At 44.7% G+C, this 24960-nt stretch overlaps 1 protein-coding gene across 1 annotated transcript; it reads left to right on the forward strand.

The window, feature by feature from the left end:
• The first annotated feature begins 50 nt into the window (after positions 1–50).
• XPC (XPC complex subunit, DNA damage recognition and repair factor) lies at positions 51–24944 on the forward strand. Its single transcript, XM_066597016.1, has 16 exons — positions 51–189; positions 982–1174; positions 2656–2765; positions 5870–5990; positions 6519–6603; positions 7094–7251; positions 7689–7809; positions 10838–10927; positions 11054–11917; positions 12559–12719; positions 13651–13732; positions 13883–14014; positions 15322–15491; positions 16670–16763; positions 16869–16958; positions 21348–24944. Exons 1-16 carry the CDS (start codon positions 117–119, stop codon positions 21555–21557), a joined length of 2754 nt encoding a protein of 917 aa, XP_066453113.1. The 5' UTR covers positions 51–116; the 3' UTR covers positions 21558–24944.
• The last annotated feature ends 16 nt before the right edge of the window (positions 24945–24960 follow it).

The raw sequence follows: 24960 nt of genomic DNA on the forward strand, positions 1-24960 counted from the left end.
GAAGGACAGTCAGCCAATGAGGAGTGAGCGGCGGTGTCAGGTGACTTCCTCTGCGTTTGTTATACAACAGCAGCATGTGTGTCTGAAGATACACCGAGAAGCAGCGACAGCGGAGGATGGGGAAGCGCCGGGGCCCCGCCGAGGACAAGCCTGCCGACAAGAAGCCGAGGAGGGGGGCGCAGTGCAGAGGTGGGAGAGGCTGCAGCCCCAGAGATTATTCCATGGCCCGCCATATTATAATGTGCAATATAAGCTCTGCCCTCTTATTAGCATTACTTATTAAAGGGCTTTTCTGTTGTATGTAAATAAAAATTAAAGGGATTTTCCACCAATAAGGAAACCTGCTGAGGATTCAGTTGTGATGATGTATTGTCCGTAACCATCACATGACCTCCGCGCCAATTACTATGGAGAAACCGCCATGGTCACATGACCACGATGGACGAGTCCTCCTAGTAGGAAAATCCCCGTGATCGTTAACAAGTGAAAATCTCTGCAACTTCTTAATCTGCTTTGTGTTTAAGGATCGGTACGATTATAGCAAAATGATATATTTATTTAGGTTTTTCCTCTTTTGCACAATAAAAAGCCATTTTTTAAAAGTAAAATGTATTCTTTTTACTCTTTTTTTTTTTTTTAATTTTTTTTATTTTGCATTTTTTTAATGTCCCTGTAAAGGAATTGAACCTGCGATGCTATGGTTGCACTGATAATGCAACTGCAATGCAATATCGCTTATCATTGCAATCACAGGTCATAGCAGACCCGGACTAGCAACCCACTGGCCATCCGTGATTACATGGTGGAGGGCCGATGACCTCAGAGGCAGTGTGCTTCCTCTGTGAACCTCTTATACGCCAGGATCAACATTGATCGCAGCATATAAGGAGTTAACAATTATGTCTTACAACCACTTTCATGCGATCTGTTATTTTCTCTCACTTTAGAGCGATCTAATTGTTTCTCTCTTCTGTCTTGCAGCTGGTGGGGAGGATGGAAGCGAAGACGGGAAGGCGCCAAACAAGAAAAGCAGAGCTGCAGCAGCAGCAGGTGCAAGAACCACAAGAAGAGCAGATGAGACGCCCGGTGGAGATGCTGCGGGGAAGAAACCGACTAGAAGCAAGAAGTCTGCAGAGAAGAAGGCGAAGGAGGAAGATGCAGAGAAGGAGATAGAGTGAGTGTGATGTGTGCAGCCCGGCACCACAGTAGTCAGTGGGAGAGAACGGTGTCTGTATTATTTGTTTTCCTTCTGACACTATCGTAGACAAGCATGGGACGGTAGTAGTTCTGGGGATCCATCTGCGAGCCCCCCCATAATACCCAGAAGTCATTCTGGTACATTAAAGAAATCGATGGTCGCTCTCTTCCAGGAATTGTCCTCCACCTGAATGTTATTTGGACTTGTCTTTAGAACCTCTCAATTATACACTGACTGACCGTGTACTAGAGCCCCCGGCTCTCTTACAATTGGCGCTTCCCTATATGGAACTTATCCCGTGACCCCGGAGTGCGGCATAAAATCATGTGACAAGTTTTCCGAGGATCAGTTTCAGTATGAATCCACATTCAATGGGAAAATCCATACATCACCTTAGGAACGCTCTCCGCCACCGCCGTAGCTTCTCCCGGGGTCCCGGAACTGCTTATCTTCTTAATCTGGCCAGGGATTAAAGAATCCCCGGCTCCTGGAAGCGCTGGCTGTGATTGGCTGACGCTTAGCCAATCACAGCCAGTATGAATGGCTGGGATTGAACCAATCCCAGCCATTCATCAAGAACCACCCCCCCCCTGAAAATCCTCACATGTGATGCTACAAAATAGCAGTGTTGCTGTGAGAAAACGTAGCGATATCACACGGACCAGCAATGCGATATCGCTGTGATTTCTCGCGGCGATGCTGTGTCGCCCATGTAAGGGAGAACTTTAAGTGCGAATCCACAAAAGATGGGAAAATCCAGCAATTTGAGCAACTTCCATCAGTGCTAGACCAGCCAGGGCCTCACTGACAACAGCGTAGGGTTTTCTTGTGTTGTAACAGTGTGGAGAGTATATAGAGAATGGCGTGATCGATGAAAAACATCCAGCGAAAGGGGATCCTGTGGATGGAAGCAACTCGTCACCAAAAGGGGTCAGAGGAGGATGTCAGGAATCACTCTGACCAACAGGTACTGCACAGTCAGCGGAATACAACGCTGGTGCTTCAACTGATGTGTCTGAACACACAAATCGCCATTCCTTAGAGAAACAGACAGGTGGGACTCCAACAGGCAAAAGAGCGCAAAACTTGCATCTCTGAGCAGCGGAAAAACATCACATGGTCAGATGAACGGCCGCTATGTTAAGTCAATGGAGAGGGGCGGGGGAGAGTGAGGAGAGAAATCTCCTCCAGCCGCCCTGCTGTGAGCCAATGATACTAGCTTCCATGCAGCAGCATGAGAGTGAGCATGTGCGGGGATGAGTATCAGGCATCGTTTGCCCGACATTCGTCCCGTCTAAATGGGCCTTAGCTATCTTCATTTGGTTTTGCTCCTCCTCTTTGAGCTCATTTGCATATGATGCTCTGCTACAACTGCACATTCAGCATTTCTTTAGCACTGCTTGTATTCCACTCACTGCAGATTATAATGTAAATCTATATACTTTATCTTCCTTCAGGGACTTATTAATCTTGGAGTCGCAGCCTGCGGTTTCTGATCCAGTGGTTAAAGAAGAAAGTGGCTTGGAGGATGGGGAGGACAGTGACGAGGAGTGGGAGGACGTGGAAGGTATTACAGGCAGCTGTAAATCAGGGGCAGCACTAGTAATTGCATGTTTCTTTGCACTATTGGGGTATATACAGGGCGAGCTTCAAAAGCCGGATCCAACACTATTTCTTAATATTGGTGACCTATACTGAATGGTGTATTTGAGTAGGAAGGCATACACTATGGTATAGCGCACAATGGTGTGGCCTCCTTCTGCTACAATACATGCATTGAGCCATTCGACAGTGCAGGCAAGGGCTGACACTATTATTGCGGGTCCATGTTGGTGAATGGTGATGCACCAATTCAGTGCAGATACAAAGTACTACTAAGGGCAGCATGAACATCTGGGTTGGAATTTGGTGGGCTTGTGTTCTTTCTAGGGACTATAACATGGATCGGTGCTTGAATCTCCTGCAGATGACAGCGGACGACTTCCTGGATGATCTGTCCCTATTGGAGGCTAATCAGTCATAGCAGCGGTCCCACAAGACTTAGGCCTCCCTCACACAGGGTGTTTGCAGAAATGCAACGTTTTTCAACGCTGCGTTACTGCAGATTCCGTCCCGTTTCAGCAGCGCTGGCATACTTTATACCAGCGTTTTGGCTGCGTTTTCAGCTCGGCTAAAAACGCAGCCAAGAATGCTGAAAAGAAAAAAAAAAAGTAATACTCACCTAGCCGCTGCAGTCCGAGTCGCGGCCGCTCGTCTCTGTCGCTGATCCGGGCTTCCTCTGCACTCACGTCTATTGCCGTAGGCCAGGTTTGAGAACCCCGCCTCCGGCAATAGAGTGCTGTGATTGGTTGTCGGTGCTTGCTCGATGCCCAATCACAGCCCTGCATTGACTGTCTCAGCCAATCAGAGCTTGCCGGCGCTGATTGGCTGAGACAGTCAATGAAGGGCTGTGATTGGTTGTCAGCACGCTCGATGCCCAATCACAGCACTCTATTCCCGGAGGCGGGGTTCTCAAACCTGGGCTACGGCGATAGACTTGTGAATGTAGGGGAAGCCCGGATCAGCGGCAGAGACCAGCGGCCCTGACCCGGACTGCAGCGGCTAGGTGAGTATTACTTTCTTTTTTTCCCCTAGCCTAGCTGGGACTGATTTTCGGGGTAGGGCTTCTATTGCAAGCCCTCACCCCGAAAATCGGCGAGCGGTTAACACTGCTAAAACCGCTGCCCATTCATTTTAATGGGCGACGCAGGGCTGAAAACGCCCCAAAATAGAACATGCATCGTTGCCAAAGCGCAGCGTTGGAGGGCGCTGCGTTTTCAGCCCTGTGTGAGCAGCCCCATTGAAATGAATGGGAGTCTTGTACAGCGTTTAGCGCTGGGCTGAAAGGCAGCGCTAAACGCTGTATAAAACGCCCTGTGTGAGGGAGGCCTTAGAGAGAGGCGGAAAGTGGATTTCTATTTTTCACATGCTGCTCTTCATCTTTACAATTAGGTTTAACTCTCTCTCATAGTCCGCATGCACGGGTCATATTCCGCATGCAGGAGCCCGCAGCGGAATCCGACCTTGTGCCCAGCCGGCATACGCACATACCTGTATATACCTCGCCATCTGACATGTGCAGTACCGATTATTTATTTTTTTAAATTTCTGCTTTTCCTGCAGAATCCGCGACCCGTCTGTAGGGCCACGGGTAGAATGGCTTCCATTGACTTCAATGGAAGACGTTCATGCGGAATCTGCAGGAAATGGAGCAACCTGCAATTTTTCATCCACAAGTGGAAACCACAATTGTTTTCCGCTTGTGTGCATGAAGAATCATTTTTCCATAGCATGCTATGGAGGGTTATTGCTGCAGAATCTGGAGGCGGATAGCCCGCTCTGCATTCCACAGCAAAAATCTGCCCGTGTGCATGAGGCCCTACAGGGGCCACAACACAACATTGAAATGCATGTTCTGAGGCCCCAGAGGGAGTTGTAGTGTTGCCGCAGGTCATATACTTCCCAATAGAGAACAATTTTAGGTTAAAATGTGTGGTAAAATTCAGTTTGGGGAAAAGTTATTTCTACTCCCGTCAGCCGTTTTCACTACTTGGAGTAGAGGGTGCGGAAATGGATAATGCTAATTTTTTCTTACTGTAATGGAAATCTGTTTTTCCTGCTTTTTCAACTAAATGGGTAGAGCTTTAGCATAAACATGGTGGAGAAACAGAAGAGCAGCACAAGACCCTGGTGAGACAGGAGATTGGTTTCAGACTACCTCAGACTCCAAAAGACAATGTAGCTGAGCCTCAGAGTCGCAGAACTGAAAAGCAACCAAAATAAGGAAAATGTATGAAGTTTTGGTTATAGCTGCGTCAAAGGAGGTGAAATTAGTTATTAAAGGACCACTCTGGCAAAAACTAATTTTTCCATCTCTGCCGCCCTCATCTGATTGCCCGTCTCACTCTGGAGGTCCTCTCTGTGTGTTGCAGCCCCTCTGTCTAATACTTATCCGGCACCATTTTCAGGCTGAGGTTTTGTACTTTTACTTTCAAATCATTCCCATGATGCACCAGCATACCAATAGCTAAGGCTGTACTATTCTGTTGGTAGGGGTGCAGTTTAATTATCATTACCTTCTATAGTTGCTGAAATAAGCTACAGCCCATAAGTATACAGTCAGGAGGATGAGCAGTGATCTCCTCTAATATTATCATCATCAGTAACTGTGACAGGAGAACCTGTGTACCCCTCTAGGCAGTTCTAGTGGTAGGTTCATAAATTAGCATCACACAGGTTGAGAAATTAAACACACAAATCACAATCTGAGCCGGTCAGAACTGAGGTCACATGACCATCTAAGGAGGAAGAGTCCGGGGGTCTTGGAAGGGAGTGACCCATCAAGGTGACAATAGCCAGCTTGTATATACTGGGGAGATGGCTACATAATGAATGAATTTAAAAAAATCCCCAAAGCGGCCCTTCAAGTGTAAGGGGCAGACAATTTTCATATTGCTGAAATGGTGTCAAATAATAGTACTCTTTAAATGATCAGAAATGTAAAGCATGTCAGGTATGAAAAAAATGGAGACCCTGGGGAAGGGGCCTCATACTTTTGCAATGTGTGTGTATGTATAACAATGAGTGACTTCCTCGTTAATGAATCCTCGTCTGTTTACCCTTTTACAACAGAGCTCAACGCCACAACACTGGATGCTTTACAAGCCACATCCTCCAATAATTCGGTGAAGCCTACAGAGTCCGTGGAGATAGAGATAGAAACGGCAGAAGCCGCCAAGAAAAGATTAAGACGGTAAATTCTCTTTACATGGGTGTGCAATACAAACCCCCTTTTATTGACTGTTGTGTTATAGTGCAGAGCTGTATTCACAATTCGGCTGGGTGTCACTGGAAATAGTCATCCGACTTGTTGTTAGACACTCCCTAACAACGTAGTGGAGCTCCTATAAAGTAGGTATAGTTATTTTACAGTGCTTAGAATAAGCCCTGTTGCAGGCACTGAACAAGCAGAAAATGCTGGGAGGTTTCAGCTCTGAAGCCTGTGCAATAGTAGCATCACCAGCAGAATAGTGAGTGCAGCTCTGGAGAATAATACAGAATATAACTCGAGAGCAGTACAGGATAAGTAATGTATGTACCCAGTGACCAGTAGAATTGTGAATACAGTTCTGGAGTACAAGTATAAGTAATGCATGTACACAGTGACTGCACGAGCAGAATAGTGAGTGCAGCTCTGGGGTATATTATGGGCTAAGTCATGTATGTACATGGTGACTTAACTCATTATGTAGATTAATTACATTTTTTTTTTGTTTTACAGAGAGAAGAAAAAGGCAGAGTTTGCAGCTTATCTTCGTCGAATGATGAATCGGTTTAGCAAGGAGTTGCGAGAAGACACACACAAGGTGAGACACAGAGCATGAGGTGTGTAAGTCTCTGGTATGATGTGTCTGTGGGTGGTGACTTCAATGAGCATAAATTTCAAAGATTTAGTTATTCTTTACTACATTGTTTAGGAGCGCTGGTTGCACTAGAGCCATAGCTCCCCAGAAGGCTTTCACTCCAGCTTACAACGCTTATGTTACATTTGGTCGAGCGGCGCACTAGGCCGGCAGCACCTATTTCCTGTTGACTTACTTGGCACGTCATACTTCTGGTCTATCTCCACCTGGAGGTTGCTCTGCCTGCTGCCCTTTTCTCACTTCACTACAGCAGCAGGTGTCAGACGTGTGTATTACATGTTTCTGTAGTCGTTTATATGGTAATTCTCCTTGGTACATGAGAAGCATAATAAGATCAGTGATAAAGAAGAGTCCTACGGAAATGAATAGGATCCACCATGCTGCAAGAAGGGTGACCCCAGCATTAAGTGCTTTTGTTCTCCATCTCCCGCAGGTACATTTGCTCTGCCTTTTTGCCAATGGCTTCTTCCGCAGTGACACCTGTAACTCCCCTGATCTTCAAGCGGTCGCGCTGTCTGTACTTCCAGTTAAATTTACAAACACGCCTGCTGCCCGGATAGATGTGGTGTACTTGACAAACCTGGTAAAGTGGTAAGTCACTCCCTATAACAAGATCATCATACAAAGGCCGAGAAAATTATTCGAGTTCTGTGCGGTCACGCAACGCACAAAACTTTTGTCATGTATGATCTTAATGTTTCCAATGGGTTAAATGTTATTTTGTGTTTTACGTCTCACATCAATGGTTCGAGACGGAAAAGCTGAATCTGGTCCTAATCGCTCAAGAACAGACCCATGTGCAGTGTCTTGCACAGCACGCAGTTGGGGTGTTCATGTGCGATGGGAGTTGAGTCAGAGATTCTCAAAAGCAACTTGTTATTGCCCGGTAAATCTGGCCTTCTTAGAACAGATGCCAGTATCAATGTGGAATAGTGGGATGATTTAGTGAATCCTGCACCAAGCAGGGGGTTGGACCAGATGACTCTATGATGCGGCATGTTTCATTGTTAACGTCTCTTCTTTTCTAGGTTCACAAACACATTTACTTTGAATCCGGACATGTCTCTTGACGATCAAGAGCAATTATCTGCCAGGCTGGAGCGAAGATTTGGGGTGTACGGAGTAAGGGATGCAGAAGAGATGGTCCATGTAAGATGACACATTGCTCACTGTAAAACCTCACTGCAGATGTCCCTTTATTGCCCAGGGTGTGAGGTCTAGCTTTGGAAACCTCCATGACTATCAGCAGGGAGACTGCAAGGTCTATACCACATGTCCATGTGAACTGAGACTTCCATAGCATCCTTTCTGATCAATGAATGCTTTGGGGCCCTAGTTCCAAAAAATATAGCAGCATCCCCCCATCTACTACAGGACTGCTGTAGTCTTGTATTGGACAGGGGTTTTGTTCCTCCTCGTGTGTGACTAAACTTTTGCATCCCCTATACTGTAGTTCTACCGCCGTCTGTAATGTAAAAGCGTTCACAGCACAAACCGCTTCTGTTCTCCTATATCTTACTTGCACTGATGTATATCAGCTCAGAGTCTTGGATGACAGCAAGCGGAGATCTTATAACTTATGAGGAAATGAAACCGTCTATAAGAAAAAATACTATACGAGGACTACTCTTTATTCACATAAATCAGGTGCCGCCTGGAATGTACACCGAACGGCCCTTTTATTAAAGCCCCATGTAGTAGTGCGTTAGACGGCCTTTGGCCTTCAGAACCGCAGCAATTCATTGTAGCATAGATTCCACTAGGTGATGACATTCTGCAGGAATATCGGCCCCTGCGGACAGGAAGCTTGTAGTTGTTACAGATTAGATGGAGGTGCTGACATGTTCTGACCAGCTGACAGAAAGGGGACATCGATTCATGCTGCTTGTGCCAAATTCTGACCTTCCATCAGCACGGTGCAACAGAAATCTGGATCCATCTGACCAGGTGATGTTTTCTGCTGCTCAGTAATACACATTTTGCGCTCTTTTGTCCGTTGGAGTCTTGCTGTTCTGTTTCTCTTAGACACAATGGCGCTGGAACTGGTCTCTTGCTGTTATAGTTCATCTGTGCTAAGGAACAGCGAGTTGTGTGCTCAGACTCATCAGTTGGAGCACCAGCGTTGTATTCTGCTGACTGTGCAGCACCTGTTGGTCAGAATGATTCCGGACATCCTCCTCTGACTCCTTTCGGTGACGAGTTGTTTCCACCCACAGTATCCCCATTTGTTGGATAGTTTTCCTGGGTATAATCTCCACGCCATTCTCGCTATACTCCTGCACTGCCTGGGGCACCGCCGCAGCTTCTCCCCGGAAGATAAAGAAGAGAAGCAGTGCCGGGACCCGGGGAGAGGCGTCGGCGTCGGAGAGCGTTTCTAAGGTGATGTATGTGTTTTTGTTTGTTTTTTTTGTTTTTTTTCTGCACCTCAGGCTTAACCCCTTAGTGACCAGGCTTTTTTGCTTTTTTCCATTTTTGTTTTTTCCTACTCCCTTTTAAAAAATCGTAGCTCCTTTATTTATCCATCGACTTCGCTGTATGAGGGCTTGTTTTTTGCGGGACAAGTTGTATTTTTCAATGGCACTATTTATTGTACCATATAATGTACTGAAAAACTTTTAAAAAATTCTTAGCGGAGAGAAATGGAAAAAAAAACGACATTCCACCATCTTTCGGTGCGTCCTGTTTCTACGGCGCACAAACTGCCAACAAAAACGACCTGATATTTTTATTCTATGGGTCAGTACGATTATTACGATACCAAACTTATATAGTTTTTTTTTTTTTGCTGTAGTACTTGTATTATTTTTATTTTTTTTAAGATATTTAATTTTTTTCAATTATTTTCTGCGGTCATTTTGTGCGCGCAATGACTTTATTTTTCTGTCGACGTAGTTGTGCAAGGGCTCATTTTTTGCGGGATGTCCTGTAGTTTCCGATAGTATCAATTTGGAATACATACAACTTTTTGATCGCTTTTTATTGCATTTTTTCTGGAAGACAGGGTAATTAAAAAAGTGTATTTCTGGCGTTCTTTATATTCGGACGACGTTCATCGTGCAGGAAAAATAATGCACTACTTTGATAGATCGGACTTTTACGGATGCGGCGATACCAAATACATATTTTTATTTTATGATTTTGATTTTTTTGTAATTGATATGGCAAAAGGGGGTTGATTTAAACTTTAATAACTTTTTTTTTTTTTTTTTTTTTTTTACTACAATTTAAAAAACTTTATTGATTTATTTTATTTTTTTTTTATTTATTTTTTTTACTTTACTTTGAAGTCCCCCTGGGGGACTTTAACATGCGATGCTTTGATCGCTCCTGCAGTATGACGTAATGCTATAGCATTACGTCATACTGCTTTTTTACAGGCAGTCTATCAAGCCACCCTGTGTGGATAGCTTGATAGGCAGTCTGCTAAGGCAGCCCTGGGGCCATTCATTAGGCCCCCGGCTGCCATGACACCTGTACGGATCCCCCGATCTCACCGCAGGGGGGGCGTGCGGGACCCCCAAACATCGTTCGGGGGATTTAAATGCCGCTGTCAGAATTGACAGCGGCATTTAAAGGGTTAATAGCCGCGAACGGCCGAGCGCGGCTATTGCCCGCTGGTGTCAGCTGTAATAAACAGCTGATGCCCGCGCTGTATGGAGGGAGATAGCGGCGCTACCTCCCTCCATACACGTCCTGCAGCTGCAGGACGTAAAAACACTATAGGGTGGTCACTAAGGGGTTAAATTAGGGCTTTGACAGTAGGATTTCCTATGTTTTCATGCGATGCAACAAAGAGGAAGGCTCCATAGGGAAACATGGGCTACAAAACATCACGAGTCGCGTACATATTGCCAGACCCGTGATGTTATTGTATCGGGGTGTTGCATGCTACAAAACATCACGTGTGAAAAAACCCATGGAAAGCATGGGCTTCACATACATGAGATTTGTAGCAACGCGACAAAATCACACGGCTTTGTCGCCCGTGTGACGGAGGCCAAACTGATCCACAGAAAACTTGTCACTTGATTTTATGCCGTACCCCGGGGTCACGGGGATAATTTTCATACTGGGGAGCTTCAATCATCACTCAGTGTAGTTATAGATCTATATTATTGCATTTATGGTATGTTGGTCATTGCTCATATAAAATATATATGCATTTTTTCCGTTGCAGCTGTTCTTGATTCTCGTTCGGGCGTTACAACTTCTGAGCCGTTTGGTGCTCTCCCTGCAGCCCATCCCCTTAAAGGAACCGCCCAACAAGGTAACTATGACTGAAAGACAAGACTTTGCTGTGTCTTGATAAACGTTATCTGAAATGTGTCTGAGCAGAATTTATCGTAGTTGACAGAAGGGATGTGAAGCTCAACTGCATCTTTCTACCTTCTAGATAACAAACAAGTCAAAAGTGAAGTCTAATAAAACTGTTAAATCCCAAAAGTCCCCCAGAGGAATCTCAAAAGCGGGACCAAAACCGAAGAAGAAGAAAGTAGAGACAATCTGTTTGGAAAGTTCAGAGGATGAAGACCGCAAACCATCAGAAGATACCGCATCTAAGAAAGAAGTTCATAAGGAAAAGTCGGGGAAAATGTCTGAAGACACTAAGAATAGAGCAAATCCCAAAAATCAGCTCAGGAGGAAAGCGGCCTCCAAAGTCTCATACAAAGAGGAAAGTGAGAGCCAGGAGGGCAGCAGTGATTCTGACTATTCCTGCTCTAGCAGCGAGGACAGCGACCTCTCCGACTGGGATGTGTCGATTGAAAGAAAAGTTAAAGGATATTCTTCTTCAAAAACAAGGCGGAGGTCGGGGGAGGGCACACCGAAGAGTCCTGCTGCCCCAGGACAGCCTAAAGCAAAGAGCACCCCCAAAGATAATAGCTCCCAACCTAATAGGAGAGGCAAGATCATTTCCACTGATGAGGAAGACGAGGATGAAGTCACAGCGCCACCTCCCTCCAGAGGTAGTGATCAGTGGGTAGAGGTTTACTTGGAGAAGGAAGAGAAGTGGGTATGTGTGAACTGTGTGTATGGGACAGTTAACCAGCCTGCGCTGTGCTTCAAGGCCGCCACCAAACCGGTTACTTATATTGTGGGGATTGACAACTCTGGGCACGTTAAAGATGTGACGCGGAGATATGATCCGGAGTGGATGACCAGCACCCGCAAACGACGCGTCAGTACAGAGTGGTGGGAAGAAACGCTGACTCTTTATAGAAGCCCCAGCATAAGTTGCGAAGAAAAGGAAGAGACAGAGGTACGGCGCGTAGACTACTGGTGGGAGGCAGAGGCACTTCACTGCACCTTCCTATTATATGGCTGCAATGCCAGAGGAACATCATGGGGGGGCTACCATCCTATAATGCAGGCTCCTCCAGCAGAATAGTGAGTGCAGCTCTGGAGTATAATACAGGATGTAACTCAGGATCAGTACAGGATAAGTGATGTATGTACACAGTGACTCCACCAGCAGCAGAATAGTGAGTGCAGCTCTGGTATGTTAAGGCCCATTTAGACACAACGATTATCGCTCAAAAGCAGTCTATTGAGCGATAATCGTTGTGTCTAACTGCACTGACCTTGTGCAGTTTTCATTAACCAGTCGCTGATTGTTGTCTTTCAGCAGAGAACAGCTGGATGCAGAAGACAAGTGGCCCCACCTGTCTTCTGTATACCCCGCTCAGAGCGCAAAGTAATCGCTCAACGTTTGAGCGATCACCTTGCGCTGTAAAGGCACACAACGATTATCGCTCAAAAGTTGCTCAAAAGACATCTTTTGAGCGATAATCGTTGTCTAAACCAGGCTTTAGGAATAAATCAATAACTTTTGCTTGTTTATAACTCTTTTTAATTATGTTATCTGGCGTATAACTCCAAGTTCCTGACTTTGTGTCTTAGTTTGAAGCTAAACTACTTGACCAGCCCCTGCCGACCTCTATCACAGAATATAAGAGCCATCCCCTCTATGCTCTGAAGAGACACCTACTGAAGTATGAAGCCATCTACCCGGAGTCTGCTGCCACCCTGGGCTACTGTAGAGGGGAACCTGTGTATTCCCGGTAATGGAGCTGTAGCCCCAGTTTTATGTATGTGGGGAATAGACAGATTTCAGATTTTCATACATCACTATTGGGATGTGACGCATCAAGCGTGTCTCTGCGGTGTCAAAGGAAGGGATCTATCACTGTGATTTGCTCCCAGGAAGAGCTGAGATTGGGAACAGGAGGCATTCTGAGTGATCAAATGGTGACTGAACAAGTAGCCCTGTATAATTTAACCATTTCATGACTAAGCGTCGTTGATGCTCCTGCATTCAGGGCACATTCTGCAGTTAAAAAAAAAAAATCATAACTTTAATTTTCCGGGTGAAATATCTACACGAGGGCTGGTTTTTTTTGTGGGATGAATTCTGTTTTTTGATGGTTCCATTTAACATATCATATAATCTATTGGAAGACTTTTATAAAATTCCAAGTGATTGCCATAGGCACGTCTTTAATAGGCATACAATCATGGCAGCCATAGGAGCCTTCAAAAGCCCTGAGGCTGCCATGACACCGGACAGCAATCCCAATGATTTTATTGCAGAGGGGCCTTTTGGGGCATTTAAATGCCTGGGACATTTTAAAGGTTAACAGCTGCAATAAGAATCCTCTCTGATTGCAGCTCTTGCAGGCAAGTGTTGGCTTTCAAAGATAGCCGATACCCACCGTGTATGGGGCAGGTTCAGCTCCCGAGCCCACTCCATATACAGCATGTTCTGTTTACTGCTTGTTACGTCCTAACAGCACTGGGTATGTGCAGTTAGGACGTAGATGGTCGTATGTGTCACAAAGCAGTTAATATGGCAGGTGTCAGCTACTTCTTGTGTCGGACGGTATAGGCCGGAGAGGTCAGGAATACAAAGGGCTGAGATTTGGGTTACAATCCTAAACATGAAATGACTTTTTGCACATTTGTGTAAAACACAACCTGTAATTCTCTCCGCAGGTCTTGTGTCCACACGCTGCATTCCAAAGACACGTGGTTAAAGGACGCCCGCGTGGTGCGGCTCGGAGAAGTGCCTTACAAGGTGATGGAACAGGCTGACAGCTTTACTCCATAGTGCATGGAAAATTGCATTAACACTGGAGTCAAACTGTTAACAGATATGGTTGAGAAAAAATGTTGAGGACACACTGGTAATGTCATTCATGTCACATCTGATCTGTTTCATGCACAGATGGTGAAAGGACAGTCTAACCGAGCGAGGAAAGCCCGCCTGGCAGAGCCAGAGAAGGACACCAATGACCTTGCTCTGTTTGGCCTGTGGCAGACTGAGGAGTATCAGCCGCCCATAGCTGTGGATGGAAAGGTAAGAGCAGATGTTCCCGAAAAGACATCGCACGTTCAGTGCTTGAAGTTTGCTGACTAAATTTAAAGGAGTATTCCCATCTGCAACTTGTATATGCTATGGAAGGTTGATAAATGTGGGCCCCACCTCTGGAACCTGCATCTTCCTCTTGTTGTGGCCCCCACTGGCACCACCCATGGTCTTGCTGAAAGAGTTAAGTGGACTTTGTTATACTGTTTCCGTAACTCCCGTAGAAGTGAATTTACAGCACAGATCGGTAGCACTACCACAGTAGTTATCCATGTGCTGCAAAATCCTTGGGTCGCACCTTCACAACCTCCAGCATCAACCAAAATAAAAAATAGGATTTGCACACAGTTACTAAAACAGTGCAGCAAATGGGCAGCTTCTACATTCAGCTAGGCTCTATCAGCCTTTTATTGCATATCCTGTGGATGTGCTATAAAGTTCTCAGATAGGAATACCCCTTTAAGGCTTAAAGCGACACTATGAATTGAACAAAGATGGCCGTACCAGCTTCTCTGACTACCTGATGCACACTGTGCACTAGTATATATCATTAGTCTAAGGCACTACACCTGCTTTGTATAACCAGTGCTGGACAGTCAGATCAGCATGTAGGGTCTTAGATTACCGATGCATCGGGTATTCAGAGAAGCTGTTTGGCCATCTTCATTTGTCCAGGGCTGGAGGGTCATTTTAAAGGGGTATTCTGGGACTAAATTAGTGATGACCTATCCCCAGGATAGTTGATCGTCAGGAGTCCACCACTTGGGATAACTGCCGATCTAGCCAATTGAAGCAATAGCAGTACTTTGGTAAGCACTGCTGTTACTTCAGACTAGACCAGGCACAGTGCTGTACATTTCATAGTGGCTGCGCCTCGTATTGTAGCTTGATCTTGAATGGTACGGAGCTGCCTTCAGGCCATGCGACTGATAAATGTGACATCACAGATCTGAGAAGAGGCTTACCTAAGTCAGCTGATCAGTGGGGATTCCATACAGTGAACTTCCACTAATCAACTATTGATGACTCCTGAGAATAGCTTATCAACAGTGTAGTCTTGGAAAAACCATATGGATTCCCTATACATGGTATATATCGATAAACGCATGTGAAATTACTTTAATGCAGCATTTGATAATTTGTCAGATGTTGTTTTTTCAGAGTAGGAAAAAAAAAAAGAGGACCTGTCGTCTTAAAATCCAACACACTGATCCTTCTTTCCCATCATCTGCTGTGGGAAATTGGAGGGAGACTTGTTAAGTTCTTGCTCATTACAAGATCCTCCTTTTCCTCTGCAGGTTCCACGCAATGATTTCGGCAATGTGTACCTGTTTAAACCCAGCATGCTGCCCATCGGCTGCTGCCATTTACAAGTCTCTAACTTGCACCGTGTGGCCAGGAAGCTGGACATCGACTGCGCTTCTGCCATCACCGGCTTTGACTTCCACTGCGGCTTCTCACATCCTGTGTAAGGCTGATGCACCCTCTGATGTAACTTTTGGGCTTTGTACCTAATATATCCAACGCACACAGTCTACAAACCCCACACTCTGCAGTTGTTTGCTTTTAGGCTGGGTTCCCACACAGCGTTTTCCCGGCCGAAATCTCGCGGTTTGGCCGAAGTGAAAAAACCGCAAGACTTCTGCCGTGAAAGCGCTGCTTCAAACCCGCGGCACTCAGCCACGGGTTTTGAAGCCGCTTGGCCGCACGCTTTTCTGTTGCGGCCGTCGCTCCCATAGAGGAGAGTGCAGCCGCAACGGGGAAAAAAATGGACATGCTGCGACCAGCTTTGCCACGACAGATTTGTCATCCCGTGTGGACGAGATTTCTGAGAAATCTCGTCCACGTGGCTGGCTAAGCCCGGGATTAGCGGCCGCAGGTAGATTTGCCGCAGCGACATTCTAGACGTAATTTCCGCTGCAAATCCGCCCTGTATGAACCTAGCCTTAGTGTTTAGAAGATGTCTGCTTGCTTTTAGTGAATGGGAGAAGTCATCATTTACATCCAAAGACTCAGAAACCCCTCGTTGTGTCTGACTGACTCCTCAATACACTGTAAGGCTGGATTCACACGAGCAAGTGTGATGTGTCTTAGAAACTCGGACTGATATTGCCCCTTCAACCCTGCGATTTCTGCTGTGAGTGTGATGCTGTTTGCAAGAAGAGCACATTGCATCTCTGCAACCTGACATTTTTTATACACATGAAAATCGTATGTTTCAATAGTAAAAATAAAAAAACAATATTGCAGTCGCATAAAAATCACATCAACATGCAAGTGCAATGCGATTCTTTTTACAACTCCCATAGAAAATAATGGGCGATTTTCTTTTTTTCTTCTAAATGAACAAGATTGGAAAGAAATATCACATGCAGCGATATTTTCATCTTGGATTATCGGTCAGAGAAAAAAATTGCTTGTGAATTAAATGTTTGAAATGCATATTTCTATCAGATATTGCTTGTGAAAATTGGCCGTATGAATGTACCCTACCTACTGTTTAAACCTGTGAATATAAACTCTTAATGTTCACTGATGGGGAGCTGGATCTGAAAATGAAACCTAAAATATTAGAAATTAGCAAAATTCTTTTTAAAAACCAAGGGGAGAGCAAGGTTCCAGATTTATCCTCTGCTTCTTCCGCAGGACCGATGGCTATATTGTATGTGAGGAATATAAAGACGTCCTGCTCGCTGCCTGGGAGAACGAACAGGTGGAGATAGAGCGCAAGCAGAAAGAGGTATCTAGCGCAGTACATACACTACATACGATTTGGCTAAGCCCGGTCCACTACAAAGTCGGTGAAGACCCAGAACTAAGACACCGATCCCTTTTTGTATTTTAGAAGCGAGAAAAACGAGCGATGAGCAACTGGAAGCTGCTGGTGAAGGGGCTTCTGATCAGGGAGAGATTGAAAGCTCGATATGGACAGAAGGTGAGCTGTGAACACTAAGGCTATGTACACAGAGGACGGATGTGCTGCAGGATGTCTGCAGCAGATTTTGATGTGAAATTCTATAATTGACCTGCTGCCACTTTAAAATCTGCATTGCATGTCAGTTTCCGCAGCGTGTGGCTGAAAATTATTAAAATCTCATCCACTTTGTTGCTACTGTAAATGCTGCAGATTTTCCGTGCGGAGCATCCATCCTGAGTGAACATAGCTAAAGGCTACAACAATCAAGATCCACATTTAAAGAGGTGCTGAAAATCTGCAGCGTAAATTGATGTACTGCAGATTTAAAATCCATAGCACAAGTCAATTTGCGCTGCAGATGAGATTTCTTAAAGTCTCATCCACATTGCTGGTACTGTGCAGAAAATATGCAGAATTTCTACTACATACCCTAATGCTACTTGCAAGTCCTCCACACAGCCCCGCTTACTGTGGGAGTAACTCCACCCACCACCCAAAAATGTTAATTACCTTCTTGTGTGGATTTTCTAGAACTTGACACACATATTGCATATAAAGAACGCTTGTGTTTTTTTTCTTTTAGTGATGCGGCCCATTTTTAGAACTAGGAGTGTGACGATTTTTGGGGGGATGTTGATCTCCACTTTTCAAAAGCCATAACTTTTATTTTCCGCATCATGCAATCATGAAAGCACAACTGGAGGATGCCGTCAGTAAGGGCATGGAGACTGAGCTTTTAAAGGCTCTTCCCACACCTCTCCAGTGTTCTTCCTGTCCCTACAGTGGACACAGACGTGACAGAACTGCTGCGTGTGAAGGAAATTGTTGGCAGCGTTTACACCTGGATTGGTGGGCCGGACGAGATTTTTCTCTCCTGTGCGCATGGCTATAGTGCCTTAGGGAGTCCCTTAGCCCATGGCATACTCTTCCTCCCTTATTCCAGCGCTTGCTCCCGACACTGTGGTTCTGCACAAACACCGTGCTTCCAGGGCTAGAGTGCATAGGCTCTGAAGAGGTGAGGTGGTCCCTTTGCTTGCTATTTCTGCCACAGGTAGGAGGTAAACCCCAGCACTGGCACAATTTTCAAACTCCTATTTAACCCATTAAGGACCAGGCACCGTAAATTTATGGCACTTGGTCTTGGGCTTAAATGAGCAAGTCGGGTACTTGGCTTCTGCCTTCTTTCTTGCAAGTTACATAGCGCTCAATGCGCGTTATGTAGAGAATAGTGATACTTTTGCTATTCATTTGACCGCCAGGTGCCCCCTGACAAGGCAGAGCTGCAGGTTCCTAGAAGACCCTGATCAGCTCTGCCAGTGACTGTCATTACAGGGGAATGTTTTCCCTTGCAACTGGGGCTCCTATGGATGCCACAGTTACAGTGGAGCCGTGTGAAATTAGAAAGACAATATGAATGACCCCCAGAGGTCTTATATGACATAGATTGTAAAAAAGGTTACAAGAAGTAAAAAAATACAGAATAAAATATATATATAAAAAGGAAAATTATCCACCACCGATGCCAACCTAAACTGTTGCCATATGCGCCCTGAAATGAGACTATACAAATTATATATAAATATGTCCGAAACAAAATGAACTCATTCCTGTACTTTATTTTAGCATAAATATACTAATTTTAAAAATAAACTTCAACTTTTTTTAGCTTTTTACACCCAATAAAACAAAAAAAAAGGAAAAATAACTCAATTAAATTTATTAAAAAATAGCCCTCTGTCACGGAAGAAAAAATGCTGCAAAAATAATTCTGGTAGCTGAAGAAGGAAAAAAAATAGGGCAGTCAAACTAAGATTTGGGGCTAAGGATGCGGTGTTGGGTAATTCAGCCAGAGGAGTACTTTGGCTGAAATCCTGGACTGGAGATACCGCTTCTAAAGATAAACTTTGTTGTATTCCCTTTCGAAGGGACTATGTGTTCGGCCCAGAGCTTGGCAAAATATTAGAAAAGGCAGTCGGTAGAAAGAAGGTATTCTCTGAGGATAAACAAACAATGTAGAAAAACGCCCCTTTCGTAAGTCTGGATTCCAGTGTAGGGATCCAAAAATACAAAAGGTAAATTTAGTAGATGGTCCTAACCGAAGAAGTAGGAACCTTCTTCATCCGATACAGCCAGACCTCAATCGTTGATGTAGGACCATTGGGGTAAGATTATCCCGATTTCAGGAATCTTGGAGGCAGGTACCAAATAACCCTTGGGTTCTACGTAGTTTCCTCAGCTTACAACCTAGAATGTTCTGTATTGCTCCACAACAATTCTCCTTCCTTCAGCAGAAATTGGAGGAGGGTATGGGCAGCGTATTATCAATGGGTGCTCCTCCCCTTTGAGGAGCAAGGACTAGGCCATTCTATGCTATTTTGGCAGGCAAGCCAAGTGGTTTGTATAGAACTATTATTAATATAAATATGGTGGCGGAATATTTGAGTCAGAGAAAAGACACAATTCCTGTAGTTTTCCACAGACATGGCTATTTTCTTGGAGGTCAGGAAGGGGTGGAAACAATTCTGCCATTGATATATATAAATAAAATCTTTTTATTTGGTTTTTCCACTTTTGTACAATAAAAATTTTTTTTTTTTTTTTTTTTTTGCATCACTGCATTGAAAATCCTATAACTTTTATTTTTCCCCACACTGAGTTCTCTGACAAGCTCTAGTTTCTATTCATACCCTTTTGGGGTACATATGGATTTTTTTGTTCACTGTTATTGCATTTTTTTGGCGAGCCAAGATTTAAAAAAAAAAAAATAAAAAATGTATTCAATAGTAACATAGTATGTTAGGCTAAAAGGAGACCACATCCAACTAGTTCAGCCTGTTTCCAACCCCCTTCCTTGTTGATCCAGAGGAAGCCAAAAGAAAAAAAAAAACGGAGTTAGAAGCCAATTAATAGTTTACTGTGCAAGAGAAAATGTTTATTCTGGAGCAGGTGTCTGCCTCTGGTTCCTGCAGCAAATACTGCGCATAGACATGATATTGAAAAATCGCTTTTTCTTTTTTGTCCACGAGCGGAAATCATTTGCAGCACGGATTCAACAAAAGCCGTCCAATCCATGGCCCTTCCACTGCATGGCATTGCAGAAAGGCCTCAGGATCCGCGGTAGCCTAGCGACGGCACGGCATTATCTGTAGTGCGCATGCCGGCATATCCGCAGTACAGTTAACAAGAATCCGGACAGTGACACAGTGGTCTCTGGTCAGGCACTGGCTCGGATTTCGCTGTGGAATCCGACCCAGCCGTGTGCATTTGGCTTTATTGTGGCCATTACGAATGCAACAATACGAAACTTGGACTTTAGTAATTTTTTTTTTTTTTTAAACAAAGGGAAAAGTGCGTAAAAAAAGTATATATTTTTCTTTTTACAGGTTATTTAACATTATTTAGTCATACAATTTCTATGTCCCTGCAGTGTATTATAACTTCTGCTATCGATCACAGGCCATGGCAGACCCAGATGCTATTGTCTGGCCTCCGTTTGCCATGGTATCCCATCAGCCCTCTGTGATTGCATCGTGGTGCACTGATGATGGTACTGAAGGCGCACCCTCCCTCTGTGAACCCTTTCCATGCCACAATCAACCTTGGTCATGGCATATAAGGAGTTAAACACCTTGGATAGCACAGGCTTAGCTTCTGACATTTGCTGGCACCCCTTCCAAGCCAAGTCGTAAACTTCTGTCCTGTGACGGGAAGGGGTTAAACTGTGATCAGCTGTTAAACTTGTTTTAAGGAATACGGGTTGCACGAACACCTTTTGATCTAAGATTTGCAAAACCAAGTTTGCTTGATCTGTGATCAAAAGGTTGAACCTACAAGAAATGTATCAAGTGTGGTGATTGGTGACTGTAGGCAGGTAATCTTCCCAGCATTCATAGCACTAGTAAAAACATGGGCGCTATCAGCTACAAACGTGAGAATTTCACCACCCAGAAAAAGCCTATCACCAAAGTCCACCATCTTGGATTTTGGGTGCTAAACTAAGTTCAATTAGTTTGATCTGCCAAAATTGGGGGATCAATTGAACTGAGATTTGAACCTGAATCACGGGTAAAACCCTGTTAATGCAACGTGTTTCTACTTAATCTTGGATTAACTCTTATTGATCTCGGATCAAAACTTTGCTGCGACATGCCCTCAGGCAGTCACACTGCTCTACGCCACTTTCCCAAAAAGGCTGCGTGGCTTGTTGGGAGTGGACATGGCTGTCCCAGGCTGACCTATTTAGAATTTAGGCCAGAAATGTACTCCTAGCTGGCGTAAGTTTCTGCGTAGGCTCACAAGGACCCGAGATGTGCCTAATATATAAAGAGGCGTATTGAGCGCTGATGGGATACGAGTGCCGTACGAAAGGTTGAACTCAATAAATATTTCCCTGTATTTTTTTCTCAGGACTCCGACCATCCGACCTCTGCAGCCGCAGACAGAGGATTCTCATCAGATGAGGAACAACCAGCCACAGCAACCCCAGCGCTGGACGCTCCCGTATCCTGGCCCCAAAACCGAAAGGCTGAAGAGCAGAAGGGTGGGAAAGCGAAGCAGAAAACCAAGAGGGAGAGAAGAGGAGAAGAGAAACACTTATTCCCATTTGAAAAGCTATAAAAGGTCTATTTATGAGCACGGGCAGGATGAACCACAAGTCTCAGCTACTCAGTGCCTGACCTTAAAGTTGCATTGTGGGCAAAACGAATACTGTTATAACAGTGCAGCGCCAGGCAAAGGGATTCAAAAAGAGAACATCCTGGTGTCATGGCCGCCCGCCCAGTGGCAGCTTCACCTGGAGTCTTCCTTTACAGATTGTGTGTTCGTTTTTAAAGGGGCTATCTGGGGTCTTACAAAATTTCTTTCAGTGTCCCACTCGGTCAGACCGGCCATTTGCAGCTGCGTTCTGACAAGGCGTCACATGGTACTGCGGGCGGTCAGTAACCTCATAGGTGAGGGATGGGCTGTCGCCTCAGTAAGAGGGGCTTGCTTAATTATAATATCACTGCAGTGATGGTGTCAGGCAGGATATTAAATCCCTGGAGCGCCCCTTTAAGGCTAAAGTAAGAATAGAAGTTTTTCTTCTTATAAACCTTTCTCCGCACTGAAAAATAAATCTTTTTTGTACAATTTTTTAAAGATGAGAAAAGCCAAAATGTGACAAAAGTGTGTTTATTATTCCACACGCTGGCACAAGTGTTTGTGTCTTCAGTTACCATCCAGCTCCGCTGTCTTCTTAAACATATACACAGTTTCTTTCTTTTCACTTCAGATGTGGCACATGCACTTACGTTCAGTCTGTGTAAGGGACCTTTCCTGGGGGACAGTTCTGCATCACAATGTTATCCTTACGGGGCTTGACATCCTCACCTGTTATCATCTGCATAGCTTTACTTCCAAACTCCAAGATTAAATTCCGTAGCAGAAAAGCTTGCTGTGGAATTGAGGACGTCTTGCAGATTTGTTGTTACGGATTTCTATCATACAGGAGATGTAATTCTGCAATTAAAGTCTACAGAATAAAACGCAAGAAATTCTGCAAGATGTCCTTCAGAACGCAACAGTTTGCACTAATTGACAAAATCTGCGCTGTGTCCTGTGGATAATTGCATCCCGTGTGATAAGCCCTTTAAAGGGCAGGACTTTTACTATTAATGACCTGTCCTCAGGATAATCAATAGTTGAGCCGCTGGAGTGCGCCATTTGGGATCCTCGCCACTGCTGGCTGGCGAGCGTGCAAGCTGGTTTGGTGCGGCAGGCACAACTCCTACTGCATTACAGAGGAAATGTTATCAATAGTAAAAGTACTGAATAATCCCTTGAAATTAGTACATAAAAAAAAAACAAGCTAGGTGCAGGTTACGGAGGCCAGAATCAAAGTTTTCGGATTTCTTGCAGTTTATGTTTGGAAATTCAATTAATCCCACATGGAAAGACCTGTATAGGATTAACAGAATTGCACCTGATAATCTGTCAAGAGCACCAGGTTGTGTCAGTGTTTTTGAAGAAAAGTGACACCTGCGTAGGCAAGTGCAAATCCTGAATATCTACTTCAGTAGAGCACCCGGCCCTCTCACAATTGGCGCTTCCCTGTATAGAAATCATCACTGTGACCCCGCCGTACAGCATAAAATCATCATGACGTTTGCTGGGGATCTTTTTCAGTGTGAACCCACATCAGATGGGAAGATTAAGTGATGTGAGCGACTTCAGATCTGTGTTGGGACCTTGGGTCGGAGGTTTTGTTGCAGATCCAGCACAATATACTGGAAGGAATAGTGCTGCATACAGAAATGCAACCTATTATTTACAATAGGTTCATTTGTCTGGGTGTTTTTTTTCCTCTCGGAGCATGTATGAATTTTTTCTTTTTAGGAGGGGGAAGATCTCACCCATGAATGCAGAATTAATTCATCTGGATGTTAGAGATGTGCAGCAACAATTCCACAAGACACACTTTATTCCGCAGCGGAATTGAATGTTGTGGTTTTGAAGTAAAGGCACACAGATTTTATCAGATGCAGGATCCAAGCCCCGTAGGAATAACACTGTGACAGAGAAATGTCCGTGAGGACAAATTCTGTACTGTCTGAAAGGTCCCCAAGGGGGGATTCCAAGGCCGCTTTCTTGCGAACACAGCGCCACCCTTGCCCATAGTGTTGTGTCTGGTATTGCTCCATTGAAGCGAAGAGGAGCCAAGCTGGAATGCCAGACAACCCACAAACAAGGAGGTGTTTGGAAGAAGGCAGCCATGTTTTACTAACCAGGGACACCCCCTTTAAAAAAAAACTGAAAAGTGAGACTCCAGTGGACAAAAGAGCACAACACCCACTTCCAGTACGGCCCTGTGCAGGCACCCTTGTGCTTTTATTGGTGTCCCATATACTGTAAAATTCTCTGTGTTGTCCAGGGCTGCAGCCTTACTAGCGGGCAGCTGAACGACATAACCTGGACCATCAAACCATCTTGTGTAAACCTTTAGCAACTTTTATAAAGCAGAAATTCACTTTAAATATAAAAACCCATAATAATATCATTAATGAGTACAAAGGATCATAGTTATATAAAGAACAGATAGCATAAGGTACAGAGTTCAGCTCTGCAGCACATTACGCACCTATACACACAGAACTCCCAGTCGCTTCTGACTGACCAGTCTGCGATGATCGGTCGCCGTGTCTTCCTATGTCACATTCCAAAAATGGACGGGTGCAAGGCTTAAAAGGGGTTGTCCCACAAAAAAAAATTACCCCCTATCCCCAGGACCCCAATCCATCAGTAAGCTATGAGGATAGGGAAAAGCTTATTGATCTGTGGGGTCCAATTGCTGGGATTGCGACAGATCTCAAGAATGGCCCTCCAAAGCGTTGGTCGTTTGTGAGCACTTCCGCTCCTTTTGTTTCTGTAGGACTGCCAGAAATACTCGAGTGTTGGACTTTGGCTTTCTCTGGGAGTCCTACTGAAAAGAGTAGAGAAGGGGCGAACCGGACGGCCGTTCTCAGGACTGCTGGAGGTCGCAGAGGGTGGAGCCACACCAATCAGTAATTTATGTAGATATGGGAGATTATATATTGGTAGAACAACCCCTTTAATCTATATGGCTAGATGATCTGTATAGGGCGGCAATTACATGGGCGAGCATGATTGGTTACAGAAACTCGGTCCAATATTACACTCGTGTGAAAACTGCATCTTACTCTAATTTATTTATTTATTTTTTTCTCCCATAGGAAATAATGGGCGATATAGCCTCAATTGCAAATAATGGGGTCTAATTTTGTGGGCCTTGCAATGCACAAAACTTGCACAATAAAATCGGCCAGGTAAATACGGCCTAAGTGGTGCACTGCGACCGCAGACTGGTGCAGGACTTTGGTTTCAGCTGCAGAAATTTAAAAAAATTAAAAATCAAGATCTCTGCTTATAATCATTGAATGGAAGCTTTCATGCCTGCCATAGTCAAATGACAATCACACAGGTGCAGGCTTCGTTACAGTAGTTATTGGAGCTCTTTTGTAACAAG

The sequence above is a fragment of the Eleutherodactylus coqui genome, chromosome 3, assembly GCF_035609145.1.
Source record: "Eleutherodactylus coqui strain aEleCoq1 chromosome 3, aEleCoq1.hap1, whole genome shotgun sequence".
Classification (NCBI taxonomy): Eukaryota; Metazoa; Chordata; class Amphibia; order Anura; family Eleutherodactylidae; genus Eleutherodactylus; species Eleutherodactylus coqui.